Consider the following 17,062-nt stretch of genomic DNA (forward strand, 5'->3'; position numbering starts at 1 on the left):
CAATGTCTGATGTGCTAACCTTTCCTGCCTCAGAACTCCTGCTCTTTCGTTACTCAGTCTGTGGCTCCCGTGTATTTGATAGAGCATTTGGAAGTGATAAGACAAAAACGGCATGGTTCTGTCCTCAGGACATTGCAATTTTATATAAAGTTTCTTCATAACTTCTTCATCTCCGCTTCTGTGTCTTGTGCTTGTTTTTTCACCCTTCCTCCGTCCCTCACCAAAGAAAGGATCAGAATGGAAAGCTGACTCGGCTCTGGCCTTATGGTTTCTCGGGCTCTTCAGCGTCCCCGGCCGCGGAGCAGCAGTGAAGGGAGACTCGCCCCGGGCGCATCATCGTTTCCAAGAAAAAGGGCTGCACAGAGTGTGGGTTCATGGCAAGTTTTTAGGTCATAGTTTTGAACTTTCTGTTTGATTATATTTGGGCATTTAGCTTGCCTACTGTATGTGGTATCTTTATAAACAATAAGTGCAAAGCACAAAAATTAAAAATGGAGGTGATTCATTCAGTTCAGTCAGAAAGTTGGTTTACTGGAAAACTTAGCTCGTCAGCTGGCATGAGGAGAAGAGTTTATTGAAAAGGCAGTCCTGTGGATGCCTGTGCTGGGGAGATGACTGAGGGCCAGGCCTTTTGTCTCTGCGTTGATTAGCTGAGCCAAGTTCCACATGTATCTGCACTGGTAATTCACTGGATCGTTCCTGAAATAATTCAAGGCCAGAAAGGATGCTATGGCTCTCTCCTTGCTAACTATCTTAAGAAATTAATGTCCTTTTCTTTCTCTCTTTCTATATGTTGTGTGTGTGTCTATTTATATTCTTTTTCACATTGTTTTCCATTATGGTTTATTACAAGATAGTCTTATCTTTTTTTCTTTTTTCTTTCTTCTTTGTAGAAATTATAAAATACATTTCGTCTTCAGTAACTCCACCATTCTGGTCTTTTTCCTTGTACTTTTTCCCCCAGTTATTTAAATTTGTCCCAATTCATGTCTCCTTTCCTAGTCAGGAAAAAAAAGAATCTTTCATTTCTTGCATAACTGATCTTTAGCCTAAAATAAATGTCTGAATTAGTGGGATTGTATAGCCCTGGCTTCAGTGTATTACTTGTTTATTTGGAGAAGACAACACATCTGGGTTTCCTTGAATAATTGTCAGGACAAAGTCTGAGATAATGAGTGAGGGGTGGTAATCCCTGATGCTTCTCATCAGCTGTGGCAGTAGGCTAAACCACACCCCAGAAATGCACATTCTAGAACTGATACTTCTTAGGATGAAGGTGGGAATGGCTAAACTGGTAGGCCTTCAAAAGTAGAAAGGTAGTGGTAATACATTCCACCAGCTATAGGACCGCTGACCAGTGCTGGGAGGGCGTGCCAACACCTGTTTTGGAATGGGCTCTGTGGCGGGGCCTGGGGACAGGGAGCTGGACATGTCCACTCAAAGGAGTCTGGATTTTGTCCTGTAAGTAGCTTGGAATCATTGAAGATTTTTAAATAAGGAGAGATGAGATGATTTCAGGTTTTTACTCATTCTCCTCAGGTTCTCTTGTTATTGTTCTCTGCTGTCTTCTGAATCTTTTTCACACAGTTCATTTCATTTGTTAATTATGGGGCACAGTTAGAAAGTTAGTATTTTTATTTATGGCTTTGATACCAGTCTGAATATTAGAAACGAAGTAGGCCGTTTATTTATATATGTGTTACTCTAATTGTGAATTACTAATAAATGTTTCTGACATCATATCCCATGTCATTTCTAAATGTTAAGCCATTAGAAGAGGAAAAGGTAGCTAGCAGCTTTTGTTGTCCACATACAGGGCACATTTCAGTGAAAGGTCACATGGCCTAGGATGAGCCCTGGCTTAGGAACTGGGCATCCCGGCTCTGGTCCCAGCCTTGCCTGCAGTCTCTGTAGTCCTGGGAAGGCTGCTTCGCTCCCCTGGTCCCAGTCTCCACTTCTGAAAAGCAAAGGCACTGACTTGTAGTGTGTTCCAATACCTACCATCTAATGCAGCATCTGCCACAGTGAAAGGAAAGCTGAGTTACAGAAAACTGCCATGCCTCACTTATTCATTTCTGGTTTTCCTGTCTGCTCTGTTGGTTAGCTGGGTCACTGGTAACCATGAGCACTGCTTTGACAGACAGACAGACACGTGGTGCCCCCACTGCCTAGCCCAGCCCTGCTTGCTGTGGTTTCATGTGCCTCCCACTGATGCCCTCTGTAATTGCCTGGGGCAACCAGCTCTTCTCCATAGCAGCCTTCAGAATTCCAGTATGTTGGGCATGGTCACCATTCTAGCAGAGGCCCTTGTCTGCGACAGTGACTGTTGATGATGAGAGGGTCAGTCCAAGTGCGTGGCTGTGTGCCCTCTGCAGTTGACAGAGAAAGCTGTGTGGGCGCGCTGGACCTCCTCCACACAGAGGCTGTGGTGTGAGCCTGAGCTGCATGGGAGGCACCTGTCCTTTAGGTCCAGATACCCACGCAGATGAATCTTGGGGATGTACTCTGTACTTTCTGTTACCCCTGGGAACTGTGGATGGGAAGAAGCTGCCAGATAAGGAACTCTAAGATTTTGTGATTCCAGAATGTACCAGCATCTCAGGGAACAAATTCTAGAGCAGCTGCTTGTTGGTGCAGAAAGTAGAATGCCAAGGGGCAAGAAACAGATGCTCAGGCATTTCGTTTTGGAGGATGACTTGTTCACCCTTCAGAACATTTTCCTGTGTTCTTGGTCAGCTTTTGAATGAACCTCAAGTCTTAAAATCAAGTGTTTGATTATACTGTTATTGAGTACCTGCCTGTGGAAGGTTTTGTATATTATAACCACGTTTGTTATTGTGGTAGAATATATAGAATAAAATCTTGTCATTTTAACTACTAAAAATTTTTTTTTTCTATTTTAACTATATACATAGTATTAATTACATTCAAAAATGTTTTGCAACCATCACCACTAATGGTTTTATTTCCAGAGTTCTCTTATCACCCCAACAGAATCTGTTATAGTGAAACAATAACTCCACATTTCACCTCTCTCCAGTTCCTGGTAATGTCTAATCTTCTCTCTGTTTCTATGAATTTGCCTATTCTAGGACCCTCCAATGGGCTTTCCAAGTGGTGCAGTGGTAAAGAATCCACTTGCCAATGCAGGAGATGCAGGTTCAATCCCTGGGTCGGGAAGATCCCCTGGAGTAGGAAATGGCAACCCACTCCATATTCTTGCCTGGGAAGTCCCATGACAGAGGAGCCTGGCAGGCTACAGTCCATGGGGTCCAGAGTCAGACATGACTGAGCCGCTGAGCGCAAGCACAGGAACCTCCTGTAAGTATTATAGTCCTTTTGTTTCGGGCTTTTTTCACTTAGCTTAATGTTTTCAAGGCTGATCCATCTTGTAGCATGAATCAGTACTTCTTTCCTTTTTTAGGTGAATAATCTTCTGTTGTATGGATAAAACATGCTTTGTGATATCTGTTCATCGCTGATGGACACTTGGGTTATTTCCAGCCTTTGACCACTGTGAATGCTGCCACACACATTCATGCACGAGTATTTGAGTCTCTGCTTTTGTTCTTTTGTACATATACTTTAGAGTAGAATTGCTTGGTTGTAGGATAATTTTATGTTTAGCTTTTTAATTAGCTGCCATATTATTTCTTTGTCAGGGTTATTTTCTTAATTTCTTTTTCAGATTCTTCATTGCTGCTGTTTAGAAACACAGCTGGTTTTTGTGTGTTGATCCTGTAACTTTGCTAAACGTTTTAATTAGCTTAGCAGCAGCAGCAGCAGCAGCAGCAGCATTCTTTGAGATAGTCTGTGTACAGGATCATGTCATATGAAAATGGGGCTTCCCAAGTGGTGCAGTGGTAAAGAATCTGCCTGTCAAGGCAAGAGATGCAAGAAATGTGGGTTGGGAATATCCCCTGGAGTAGAAAATGGCAACCCACTCCAGTCTTCTTGCCTGTAGAGTTCCATGGACAGATACTGGCGGGCTACAGTCCATGCGCTCACAGAGTCGGACACAGATGAGCACTAGCAAGTGTTACCAGTTAACATGTGAAAAGAGAGACAGTTTTACTTCTTCCTTTTCAGTTTGGTGCCTCCTATTTCTTTTTCTTGCCTACTTGCTCTGTCTAGGACTCGCAGTGCATAGCAGTACTGTGTCGCAGTGGTGAAAGTAGGCATTCTTGTCTCCTAATTTGCAGACGCTTTCAGTCCTTCCCTATTGAGTTTTCTATTAGCTGGATTTTTCATAAGCGCTTTTTTAAAAAATGTTTTTAAGTTTTTACTTTATTACAGGCTCTTCTATTTCTAATCATTACATATGTTCTCAATAATTCATTTATCTCCTATATTATACTCCATTTGTATTTCATTATGATTTCCATCTGTCATACCTTCATGTCATATCTACTGTTTTTATAAGTTCATTTATATCATTTTTTGAGGGGGGTTCTACATATAATTTTCCACATGGAAAATTCTTAAAGAGATGGGAATACCAGACCACTTTTCCTGCAAAACCTGTATGTAGTTCAAGAAGCAGCAGTTAAAACTGGAAATGGAACAACAGACTGGTTCAAAACAGGGAAATGAATACGTCAAGGCTGTATATTGTCACCCTGCTTATATAACTTCTATGCAAAGTGCATCATGAGAAATGCCGGGCTGGATAAAGTACAGTCTGAAATCAAGATTGCCAGGAGAAATATCAATAACCTCAGATACGCAGATGACAGCACCCTTATGGCAGAAAGTGAAGAAGAACTAAAGAGCCTCTTGATGAAGGTGAAAGAAGGTAGTGAAAAGGCTGGCCTAAAACTCAACATTTAGAAAACGAAGATCATGGCATCGGGTCCCGTCACTTCATGGCAAACAGTGGAAACCGTGACAGACCTTATTTTCTTGGGCTCCAAAATCAGTGCAGATGCTGACTGCAGCCATGAAATTAAAAGACACTTGCTCCTTGGAAGAAAAGCTATGACAAACCTAGACAGCATATTAAAAAGTAGAGGCATTATTTTGCCAACAAAGGTCAGTATGGTCAAAGCTGTGGGTTTTCCAGTAATGTATGAATGTGAGAGTTGGCTAAAGAAGGCTAAGTGCTGAAGAATTGATGCTTTTAAACTGTGGTGTTGGAGAAGACTTTTGAGAGTCTCTTGGACTGCAAGGAGATCAAGCTAGTCAATCGTAAAGGAAATCAATCCTGAATATTCATTAGAAGGACTGATGCTGAAGCTGAAACTCCAGTACTTTGGCCACCTGATGCAAAAAGCTGACTCATTAGAGAAACCCTGATGCTGGGAAAGATTGAGGGCAGGAAGAGAAGGGAATGACAGAGGATGAATTGGTTGGATGGTATCACTGACTCAATGGACATGAGTTTGAACAAGCTTAAGGAGATGGTAAAGGACAGGGAAGCCTGGAATGCTGCAGTCCATGGGGTCGCAAAGAGTCAGACACGACTGAGTGACTGAACAACAACTACCAAATATAAACAATATCATATGGAATATCAAAGAAAGATATTTGTATTTCTTTGTCTGACTTTACTTAGTATAATAATCTCCAGGTTCATTCATGTTGCTGCACATGGCATTATTTCATTCTTTTCAATGGCTGAGTAATATTCCATTGTGTGTATATATATGTGTGTGTGTGTGTGTGTGTGTGTGTATATATGTTCCACATCTTCTTTATTCACTTCTCTGTCAGTGGACATTTAGGTTGCTTCTGTGTCCTGGCTATTGTAAATAGTGCTGCAGTGAACACTGGGGTACATGTATCTTTTATTTACTTTTAATTGGAGGATTATTGCTTTACAATGTTGTATTGGCCTGTGCCGTACAACAGCATGAATCAGGTGTAAGTATACGTACATCCCCTTCCTCTTGAGCCTCCCTCCTCCACCCCATCCCAAGCCCCCATCCTTCTAGGTGGTCAGAGAACACTGGCCTGAACTCCCTGTGTCATACAGCAGCTTCCAACTAGTAATCTGTTTTGCGCATGGTAATGCATGTATTTCAGTGTTACTCTCAATTCATCCAGCTCTCTCCTTCCCCTGCTGTGTGCACACATCCGTTCTCTACATCTGCATATCTATTCCTGCCCTGTAGATAGGCTCATCAGCACTATTTCCCTAGATTCCATATATATGTGTTAATATACAATATTTGTCTTTTTCTGACTTACTTCATTTTGTATAACAGGCTCTAAGTTCATCCACCTCAGTTCAACTGACTCAAATTCATTCCTTTTAATAGCTGAGGTATTAACGCTCTGTAATATTCAGTTCAGTTCAGTTCTGTCGCTCAGTCATGTCCGACTCTTTGCGACCCCATGAAATGCAGCACGCCAGGCCTCCCTGTCCATCACCATCTCCCGGAGTTCACTCAGACTCACGTCCATCGAGTCAGTGATGCCATCCAGCCGTCTCATCCTCTGTCGTCCCCTTCTCCTCCTGCCCCCAATCCCTCCCAGCATCAGAGTCTTTTCCAATGAGTCAACTCTTTGCATGAGGTGGCCAAAGTACTGGAGTTTCAGCTTTAGCATCATTCCTTCCAAAGAACACCCAGGGCTGATCTCCTTTAGAATGGACTGGTTGGATCTCCTTGCAGTCCAAGGGACTCTCAAGAGTCTTCTCCAACACCACAGTTCAAAAGCATCAATTCTTCGGTGCTCAGCTTTCCTCACAGTCCAACTCTCACATCTATACATGACTACTGGAAAAACTATAGCCTTGACTAGATGGACCTTTGTTGGCAGAGTAATGTCTCTGCTTTGCAATATGCTATCTAGGTTGGTCATAACTTTCCTTCCAAGGAGTAAGCGTCTTTTAATTTAATTTCACCATCTGCAGTGATTTGGAGCCCCAAGAATAAAGTCTGACACTGTTTCCACTGTTTGCCCATCTATTTCCCATGAAGTGATGGGACTGGGTATTAATGAGCTGTAATATTAATACTAATTATTAATATTAATGAGCTGTAATATTCTATTACATATATGTACAATTTTAAATAAAAAACTTTATTTTGTACTGGGGCATAGCCAGCTAACAGTGTTGTGGCAGTCTCAGGTGAACAGTGAAGGGACTCAGACGTACGTGTGCGTGTATCCATTCTCCCGCAGACTCCCCTGCCATCCACGCTGCCACATCACATGGAGCAGAGTTCCCTGTGCTGTACAGTAGGTCCTTCTTGGATCTCTGTTTTAAATGTGGTGGTGTGTTACCACAACGTCGGTATCTGTCAGTGGACATCTAGCTTGCTTCCATGCCCTGGCTATTGTAAACAGTGCTATAATGAACACTGGGGTTCATGTGTCTTTCTGAATTGTGGTTTTCTCAGGGTATATGTCCAGTAGTGGGATTGCTGGGTCATATGGAGGATGCCCACTCTTGCCACTGTTATTCAACATGGTTTTAGAAGGCCTGGCTGTGGCAATCAGAGAAGAAAAATAAAAGGAATCCAGATTGGAAAAGAAGAAGTAAAACTCTTACTGTTTTCAGATGACATTATACTACACATAGAAAACCCTAAAGGCACCACCAGAAAATTACTAGAGCTAATCAGTGAATTTGGTAAAATCACAAGATATAAAATTAACACATAGAAATGCCTTGTGTTCTATATACTAACAGTGAAAAATCAGAAACAGAAATTAAACAATCCTGCGACACCACTGCAACAACAAGAATAAAACACCTGCAATAAACGTCCCTACAGACACAGAAGACCCGTATGCAGACAGCTGCAAGACACTGCTGAAAGAAAGCAAGGCCACACAAGCAGATGGAGCGCGAGTGCCGTGCTCCTGGATGAGCGGGCTCAATATTGTCAGCACGACTATACTTTCCAAAGCAATCTATGGGTTCAGTGCAATCCTCACCAAATCACCAATGGCATTTTTCACAGAGCTAGAAGTACCAATTTTTGAATTGTATCTTTTAGAATTTTGATTCTTCTCCAGGTATGTGCTCAGGAGTGGGATTGCCGGATCATATAGTATCTCTGTTTTTAGTTTCTTAAGGAACCTCCAAACTGTTCTCCATAATGGCTGTCCCAGTTTACATCCCCACCAACAGTGGGCGGGGCGGGGGCCGCTTCCTCAGGGGCTCAGCGGTAAAGAATCCGCCTGCCTCATGGAATTAGTTTGAAAGTATTTCCTTCTTTTTTTCTTTTTGAAGTGTTTCTTCCTCTGCAGGTTTTTGGAATAGTTTCAGAAGGATAGGTTAGGTTTCTTTTATCATATAAGGAAGTTCTTTTTTAGTCCTGCTTTTCTAAGGTTTTTATCATGAAAGGATGTTGGGTTTTGTCATTGCTGTTTCTGCATCAGTTGAGTTGATTGTATATGTTTTTTCTGTTTGTTCTAACAGTATGGTATATTGCATGAATTGATTTTCTAAGTCTGAACCACCCTTGCATTCTGAGGTAAATTCTACTTGGGTTCAGTTTGCTACTATTTTAGTATGTTGTGGTTTTATTTTCATTTGTCTTAGAGAGTTTACTAATTTCCCTGTTTGACCCATTGGTTGTTAAAGAGTGTTGTATTTCCACATATTTGTAAGTTTTTTTTTATTTTTCCAGATTTCTAGTTTCTTTCCACTGTGAAGGTACTTTCTATTACTTCAGTCTTAAGTTGAGGCTTATTTTGAGGCCTGCCATGTGGTCTGTCCTGGAGGATGTTCTGTGTGCCCTGGAGGGGACTGCGGGTTCCACTGATTCAAGTGGAGTATGCTTTGTACATCTGTTGGGTGCAGATGGTGCACCCAACAGATTTTCTATTGGGATATCTCATCCATTACCAGCATCTTTTTTAACTTTTAAAAAATAGTTAACTAGTATTTGGTGGGTTTTGGTTCAGGCTGGAAAGTTGGTTTTATGCAGTATTTAAATGTAAAATTGCACTGAATACATGGACACGGTACTGGGGAAGCTTCATGGCCTTGGGCAGCGTCCTCTGTCCATCCGATCTGTAGCACAGGGCTGGAGACTACTTGTTGGAGACATAGCTCCCATGGCCAGTAAGTGCCGTTGCCAAGTGAGCCATGTGGCCTTCAGCAGATAAAATGCTACTATCACGTTTTACAAAACAGGGTCCCCTACTTGAGGCTTGCTTTGAAGTGAGGGTGAGGCTGGTATTATATGGAGCAGAATTCTGTTCTGAGCAAATTTACCAGTGGGGTCCCAAATGTTTGTGCCCCAGTCAGCTCTGAAGAACTTCCAAATTAATGCATTTTCTCTTTATTTCGTGTCCTGAGAAGTCCCCACTGAGGCACTTACTTCCTAATGTAAGATGAACCTTCAGTTTATTGAGCATTTCACTTGGTAGGGATTCCATTCCTCTCTTAAAAACATGGTTCTCATCATGGGAAGCTCTGTTTACAGTCTGATAGCAGCTTGGTTCCCAGGACTTCTCTATAGTCCTGGGAGGTGCTTTCCTTGCCCAGGCCGTGAGCTAAAGGGGCCATCTTTGCTGTGGGCCGTTGCGGTGTCTGTAACCACGCTATTCAGCAGACTTCAAGTGAGGGCTAACAGATCCCTGAAGACTCAGCTCTCAAAGTCTTGTACAGACACAGCCCTGGTGCGTAAGGCAGGTTTATGCTCAACTCTCTGTGCTGCGAGAGGGTTATGAAGAGGGGTGCTCCTTAAAAGAGAACCCTTTCCTGCCCCTGTGCATCACAGGTTGCCCTCAGGACCTCAGGGAATGCAGAGAGGGCAGGGTGGGGCACAGGGGTGGCCTGTGAGTGCTGAATGTGACAGATTGTAGCCTAGAATATTCTGTACAGCCTCTAGAGCTTTGGTTGAGAGGGAGCCAATTTTTCCCTCTTTGCCTTCTCTACAGCATGTTAATAGTCCCAAATGGTAGAACTGCAGACAGCTTGATTTATCCCAGCTCTGTTCTTAAATGGTTGCTAGTTTCTTACTGCAAGAAAATTCAGTCTTTCAGTGGGTCAGTTTGATAACAAGATCAAGGCAGACAGTCTAGCTAATATTAAACTGACTCTGTTGTCCAGTCGCTAAGCCATTTCCGACTTCTTTGTTGTGATACCCCTTCACCCCCATGGACTGGAGGCCACCAGGCTCCTCTGTGTATGGGTTCTCAGGCAAGAATACTGGAGTGGGCTGCCGTTTCCTTCTCCTACTCATTTTAGGTACTTAAATAGACTAATAGTCTAAATCCTGGAGTTTTATTGTGAGGTAGAACAAAACACTTTCTTTTTTCAGACTATAAGTGAGGCAACAACTAGCATATTATAGGCTTTGTAGAAACATTAAGGCCATGTCCTTACACAGCGAAAGCACAAGCCTACATGTTCCAGGCTCTACTTACAGCAGAGCTTGGGGCCTCTGATTCCCAGGCTTTCACACCTTGATAGCTGGCGTGAGGCATACGTCTGTTTTGGTAAGGGAGCTTCCTCTACTGGGTGAGCCATTTTTCCATAATTTATTTTCTTTTTTTATAAACAAAGTGAAAATGGTTGGAAAGCTAAAGGATCTCTGTATCTGCTCTTCTGTCGACCCAGATGGTGTCTGTGCCGCTGTTCTGAGGTCTGCGACATGGCAGAGATGGAGGTCACTGTAGCATGTGGCCGAGCAGAAGGTCTTCCTCTTCCAGAGAAGACAGAAACTTCTGCTCTGTCCTGGGGACCATGTGGTACCTCCCACTTCCTGTCTGAGTCATCTCTGCTCTCCCACTTCCTGGTTCCTGAGGCTCGTGAGTGAGGCCAGCATCCTGCCTGTGGGGAACCAAGCCTCCTGCTCTGGCTTTGTTGAGCGCCTGTGACTCCTGAGCTGAAGAGCATTGAGCGTTTCTGTGGTGTTTTCCCAAGGAATCTCTGCTCCCAGAGATACTGGCATACATGTTATTTTGTCTTAACTTGAACTTATGTGCACTATATATTTCTTGGGAATTTATCAAAGTTTTTCCTAAAACTCAATGTACTATTAATCACATAATTTCTGTGTTAGGTACAAATGTAGCTGGATGATGGCTGGCTGCTGGGTTTGTTTATTAGTGGAGCAGAGACTTGGGGAAGAGTCCATTTTGACCCTGGTCTTTGAGTCAGAGCCCAGTGAAGGTTCGTCTGAGAGCCCCGTTGATATTCCAGAGGCTGGCAACATCGTGCATTGATGACTAGACAGCTTGTCATCCTGGGCCACAGAAGTAACAACTGTTTTAAGGTTTGGCCAGACTTCATATTCTCCATTCTTTCCATCCCATGTTATATGGAATGCACACGATGCCATTTAATTACTTCAATCCCTTTCTTAAAGGAAAAAGACACTGAACCAGTATTCCAGAGATACTAGTAGTTTGAAGGTTTACTCAGTAATTTTCTTCGCAGACTTGGTAGCTTTAAAGATCTCACTTGTGTTTTTGCAGTATTAATTAATTTCAAGTGCAGTTTTGGCAGACCAACCAAGGGTCTCAACAGGCTGCATAGAACGAGTGCTATTTTTAAGACCATCTCAGTGAAACTTTTTCCAAATGAAACTCAACAGGAACCAGTCTTTATTTGGACTCATATACTCGGTAAAATGCTCAACTTTTGTAGTCATGTCAGCTGTTCCTGTTCACAAAATAAGTTGTATGTGCCTTTTACTACTGTGTTTATTAAGCATAGACTCAAGAATATAGGTGTTCTTGCTCTTGCCACTGTTTCATTTTGGAAAAGAGGCGGTTGATTCATCCGCTAGAGAAAGATGGCTGTGGAAGTGTAGGACACACAGCATCCGTCACGCAAAGTGGTCCTTGGTGAGAGTGCTGTCGCGTGGCGATACGGGCCTGTGCCAGCTGGCACAGAGGCCACTGGGCACGTGTGGGTCCTGAGCACTTAAAAAGCAGCTGGTCCGAGTTCTCCAAGTAGCTTGTGAGAACTTCATATAAAAAAAGAATGAATATAAAATCTCTCGTTAATGTTTATTGACTTCATGTTTAAATGGGGGGCTTCTCAGGTGGCGCTAGTGGTAAAGAATCCACCTGCCAATTGCAGGAGACGCCAAGGACACGGGTTCGATCTCTGGGTTGGGAAGATCCCCTTGAGAAGGAAATGGTAATCCACTCCAGTATTCTTGCCATGAAAATTCCATGGACAGTAAAGTCCGGTTGGCTACAGTCCTTGGGATTGCAGAGTTGGACACAACTGAGCACCCACTCACATGTTTAAATGATAATGTTTTGGGTTATTTGGTTTAAATAAAATATATTATTAAAATTAATTATACTATTTACTTTTTATTAGAAATTTTGAAATTTCGAGTATGGCTCTCCCTAATTGGATATCTTTCCATGGTCGCTCAGGGCTCTCAGAGCTGGTACAGGTTCTAGGATATGTGAATCAACTGCCTATCCCTGGTGAGAGCCCTGTTGCCGTTTTTTAACGTCTTATGCAGTTTCTTTCAGTGTCTCAGTGATGCGATCTCTGAGTCATGGCCGTGACATCTCTTGTCCATGCAGCGGTTGTCAGGGCCACAGTAGGAGCTAGACCCCAGGAACTCAAGCAAGTTAGCCACCCTTCTCAGCTTCATCTGTGAAACAGAGTTAGATTGAGGATTAGCAGAGAATAGTTAGGGCACATTGTAGGGGTCCCCTAAATTCTATTCTTATTTCAGATAACTGGGGAATGAGAACACAGAAAGCAAAACCACATATATATATACACATACATACATATAGATGAATATCTATGTGGCTTCCCCAGTGGCTCAGCAGTAAAGAATCTGCCTGCAGGGCTGGTTCAGTCTCTCAGTCAGGAAGATCCCCTGGAGGAGGAATGGCCGCCCACTCCAGTATTCTTACCTGAAAAATCCCATGGACAGAGGAGCCTGGCAGGCTACAGTCCAAAGGATTGCAAAGAGTCAGACCCAGATGAGCTCACACGCATACACACACACACACACACACACACTCTCTAATCCCCAGTTTTACTTTCCTCTGAGAGTGTTTGGATGTTGGGATGAGAAAGCAATATTATCAGCAGTGCTTGTCTAACAGGCACTAATTTGGATTTGGGTTTTGGAGGACTTTTATCATCTCTTCTAAGTTCTGTTTCCTGGTTTTCTGTGTGCACTGTTAATATCAGAACAGAACAAAACAGTTGACTGTCTGCAGGGAAGGGAACATGCGGCTCCCTTGCTGAAAGCCCGTCTCCTGCCATCAGTGCATGTGCGAACAGTGGGTGTTTACAGTTTAGAACCTGGTAGTCCTGAAAAACAGTTCAGTTGAAAATATACTTGGCCACGTTTTGATGTGATTGACAAGGATGTAGAGGTTGCAAAGAGAGTCACAGGGTCTGTGTGGCCTAATCACTCAGCCTAGGAGAGAGACCTCCTCAAAGGTGTCACGTAGGATGCAGGTGTCTGACAAAGGGGACATTTTGTGCAAGTTTCTGGTAGAATGGCCTTATTATCACACTAAAATGGAGGTAATAAGGAAGGAACAGTTGACCAGAGAGAACAGCATGGAAGGACCTGCCTAACATAGTGGTGAGTGGTGACTTTTTTATTATGCTGTCTGGGCCTCAGCCATATGAGATCATAGAAATGAGAGATGGAAAAGACCTCCTGTATGAGGTCATCTAGCCCATCCCCTCCAGAGCTGACTGACCCCACGGTATACTTTCCAGAGCTCTGTCCAGTTTTTCAAGTGACTCAACTGATGGAGTTTCCACCAGCTCCCAGAGGGCGCAAAAAGGTAGTGTCTGAGACTGCTAGCTTGGATCAGGATTTATTCTTCTTTCTCATGACGAAGATCCCTGTGATGATGCTTTGTTTGAAGAGAGACGGGGTAAATCCTCCCTCTGTCACTGACTTGCGTATAACTGCGGATGACCTCAGCGGGCCTCATCTCCACATCGCCCTCCAAAATGCGGGGGCGTGTTGCTGGGCTCCTTCAGCCTGAGCATTGGAAGACTTGGCGGCGGCACCTTACACAGCACTGTATGGTTTTCACAGCTTGTTCACATTTGTGATCTCATTTGAGCCCCACCGTTCTTAGGGAACGAGTTGATTGTATTCTCCTCCTGACCATCTCCCTGCCTATTCTGTTTCTTGTTAATCAGATGGAGGAGTTCTCCCAGGCAGTGGGTGGTGGGCCGGGTGCTCAGGCATTCCTTTTTGGTTCGTTTGACCTCACAGGTACTACTATGCCTTCTGAGACACCATGTGGCTGCACTTTATTCTCTTTGAGGTGTGGCCTCCTTTCCCAGGCAGTAGCACTGCTCAGGATTATCCCAGGCCGCCTATGGAGCCCAGAGCTTTCTTGCCCGTGTCTCTGGGTGGGACCTGCGGGGCGTGGCTCTCAGTCTGGAGTGTGATATGTCATCAGCAGGGCTGCACTCGGGGTCCTCCTCTGGTGCTCACCCAGGCTGCTCATCGTCAGGCCCATCCTCCTGTGATAAAGGACTTTGCATGGATCCGTAGGCAGGCTGGTCCATCGGGAGTTAGTAAACCGGGCACCAAGGGCTCGTCTTAATTCAGATTGTGCAGTTCCTTCCTTTTCTGAACCTTTCTTTAAAAGAGGAACAGTATTGATATTTATTGCAAGTAGTTGGTCATTAAGATTTCTCGCAAAATCATTTCTTTTTGTTGTCAAAGACATTAAATTTTTAAACCCCAGTTCAGTAGGTATATAGTTAAAGTACATTTCACAGTAATACAGTGTTGCTCTCAACTAGTTTATAAAACTGTATGAAGTATGACATGAGTCCCGGCAATGGGGCAAGGAGCTGCCGTCCAGCCTGGTCCGCTCCCTTGGTCTGGGAGCCGTCCTTCCCCGGGCTCACTGCGCGCTCTCGGCGTCTCTGTGTGTCCTCCGTGTGTGTGCTCACTGGTGCCTCCTTTGCCTCCCTGGAGGACGCCAGGGCCTGCGCTCGCGGGGCTGTCCCAGCATTTCTGGGTAGGCCCACGGGGCTGTGGTGTGTGCCTGCTTCATCACCTCTGGCTATTTCTCCTGTTTTGTTCTGCCTTTTATATTTGTGTGTGAAATATATCAAATATACAGACAAAAAAGGGGGGTTGCCTTTCTTTTTAAGCTTTGGTTTTCCAGCTTCAGTCTGCAGTTAGGCACTTGGATGCAGAAAGGTAAATGAAGCAGTGATGAGGTGAGAGCTGGGACTCAGATCTGAGTTGTAGCCTCTGGATTCCTGGTTCTGCGCCGTGCCACTACCGTTTGCAGGAATTCCATGTGGATGTGGTAACATTCTCAGCAAGGCGGTCAGCATCGAAATCACGGGTTGGAAACAGCAGTGCCTCAGGGATGTATCTCCTGGGGCTGTGTGGTCAGTCTCCTTGTTTATGGCCTGGAGCAGGGCCAGACAGCGGATGCATCATCTCCCAACAGCCCTACCTCGCTGAAGGTCAGTGCCAGAAAACGGCAGCACTGAGACCCAAAGCCGGGTCAGAGCTGGAGGCTCTGTGCTCAGAGCCTCCCCATTAACTTACACATTGGTTGGTCATCTCCATTAACTTACACATTTTCTGAAGTATTATTGAAAATAATGGAAAGATATATTATCTGTTTTTGAGAGCATCAGAAAAGGCAGCCCCTCCTATCATTTCTGCTTCTCTTGCAGATCCTGAGGAAGCTCAAAAGTCTTGCGTTAGACACCGAAACAGAGCTGGAGAGACAGGATGAGGCCTTGGATGGCATCACTGAAGCTGTGGACCGGACGACCTTAACCATCGACAAGCACAACCGACGAATGAAGAAACTGACTTAGAAGAACAGGCAAGCATAGGGCTGACCGCTGCTGATGAGAATCACTTCAGAGCACGTTGTTCTCAGATCCTGCACGCTTCCTTTGGGATGAAGACCCGGGAAGCCATCCCAGGTGCCTGTCCCGGGAGGGGCACGGCCACCTCAGGATGCAGGGCTGCCGAGAAAGTGGCTCGGGGCGACCGCAGCCGCCACCAGGGACTCCCTTGTAGAGAGCTGGACGTGCAGGGCAGGAGTTCTGCCTACACGTACAGTGAGCTCCTGCCTGCAGGGCCCACCCAGGCTGCCCGGGGAGTCAGGGGCACCCACACATTCAAACACAGGCTGAGCCCTGTGAGGTGGCCACGGCAGCACGGCGTCTTCATTCTGAGGGTGAGCTGGACCCAGGCCTCGGGGACCACTTTGCCTGGCCACAGTCCCAGGTCTCCAGGGCACAACTAGCTGTATTTGCATCCTGTCTCCTCTTGATAACCATAAAAAGGACGATTTACGTCTCTATGAAAGAATCTGCTTATTTCTAACCCTCTGCCTGTTTGAACACTGCAGGCGTATCCTTTGTCAGGAAAATCTCTTCTCCAGAACTACATTCGGTCCTGAGCCTGCCTCTCCTGCATGGCCTGCTCAGCACAGACCTCATTGCCTTCACGTTGTTCCGTTTTTCTCTGATGGACAGGTCAGTTTCTCTTTGGTTATACTGTAAGTTCTAATAAAAGCTAAGAGTACACCTGGTACACCCTGAGATCATCCTGTAGACACCTGAAATATTCTTTAACTGCTCAGTTTTTAGTCAAACATGAAAACAGTACAAACTGCACCTATTTTTTTTTTATTTATTATTATTTTTTTAATATAAATTTATTTAATTGGAGGCTAATTACTTTACAATATTGTATTGTTTTGCCATACATCAACGTGAATCCACCACAGGTGCACACGTGTTCCCCATCCTGAACCCCCCTCCCACCTCCCTCCCCATCCCATCCCTCTGGGTTGTCCCAGTGCACCAGCCCCGAGCATCCAGTATCATGCATCGAACCTGGACTGGCGATTCATTTCACATATGATATTATACATGTTTCAATGCCATTCTCCCAAATCATCCCACCCTCTCCCTCTCCCACAGAGTCCAAAAGACTGTTCTATACATCTGTGTCTCTTGCTGTCTTGCATACAGGGTTATCGTTACCATCTTTCTAAATTCCATACATATGCCTTAGCATACTGTATTAGTGTTTTTCTTTCTGGCTTACTTCACTCTGTATAATAGGCTCCAGTTTCATCCACCTCATTAGAACTGATTCAAATGTATTCTTTTTAATGGCTGAGTAATATTCCATTGTGTATA

At 44.3% G+C, this 17,062-nt stretch overlaps 1 protein-coding gene across 3 annotated transcripts in view; it reads left to right on the plus strand.

Moving 5' to 3' along the window:
- Window positions 1-16,456, plus strand: part of SNAP47 (synaptosome associated protein 47) — a 66,184-nt gene extending 49,728 nt beyond the window's left edge. The window contains exons 5-6 of one of the 3 annotated variants that reach the window (XM_044948398.2): window positions 227-366; window positions 15,575-15,704. In XM_044948398.2, the coding sequence (XP_044804333.1) occupies window positions 227-366; window positions 15,575-15,581 (147 nt within the window). In that variant the 3' untranslated portion in view covers window positions 15,582-15,704. Of the gene's footprint in view, window positions 1-226; window positions 367-15,574 lie in introns of all 3 variants that reach the window. The other 2 variants (XR_006553580.2, XM_025293938.3) reach the window with 2 other exon arrangements.
- Window positions 16,457-17,062: the final 606 nt, after the last annotated feature.

Source organism: Bubalus bubalis, chromosome 9 (assembly GCF_019923935.1).
Source record: "Bubalus bubalis isolate 160015118507 breed Murrah chromosome 9, NDDB_SH_1, whole genome shotgun sequence".
Taxonomy (NCBI): domain Eukaryota; kingdom Metazoa; phylum Chordata; class Mammalia; order Artiodactyla; family Bovidae; genus Bubalus; species Bubalus bubalis.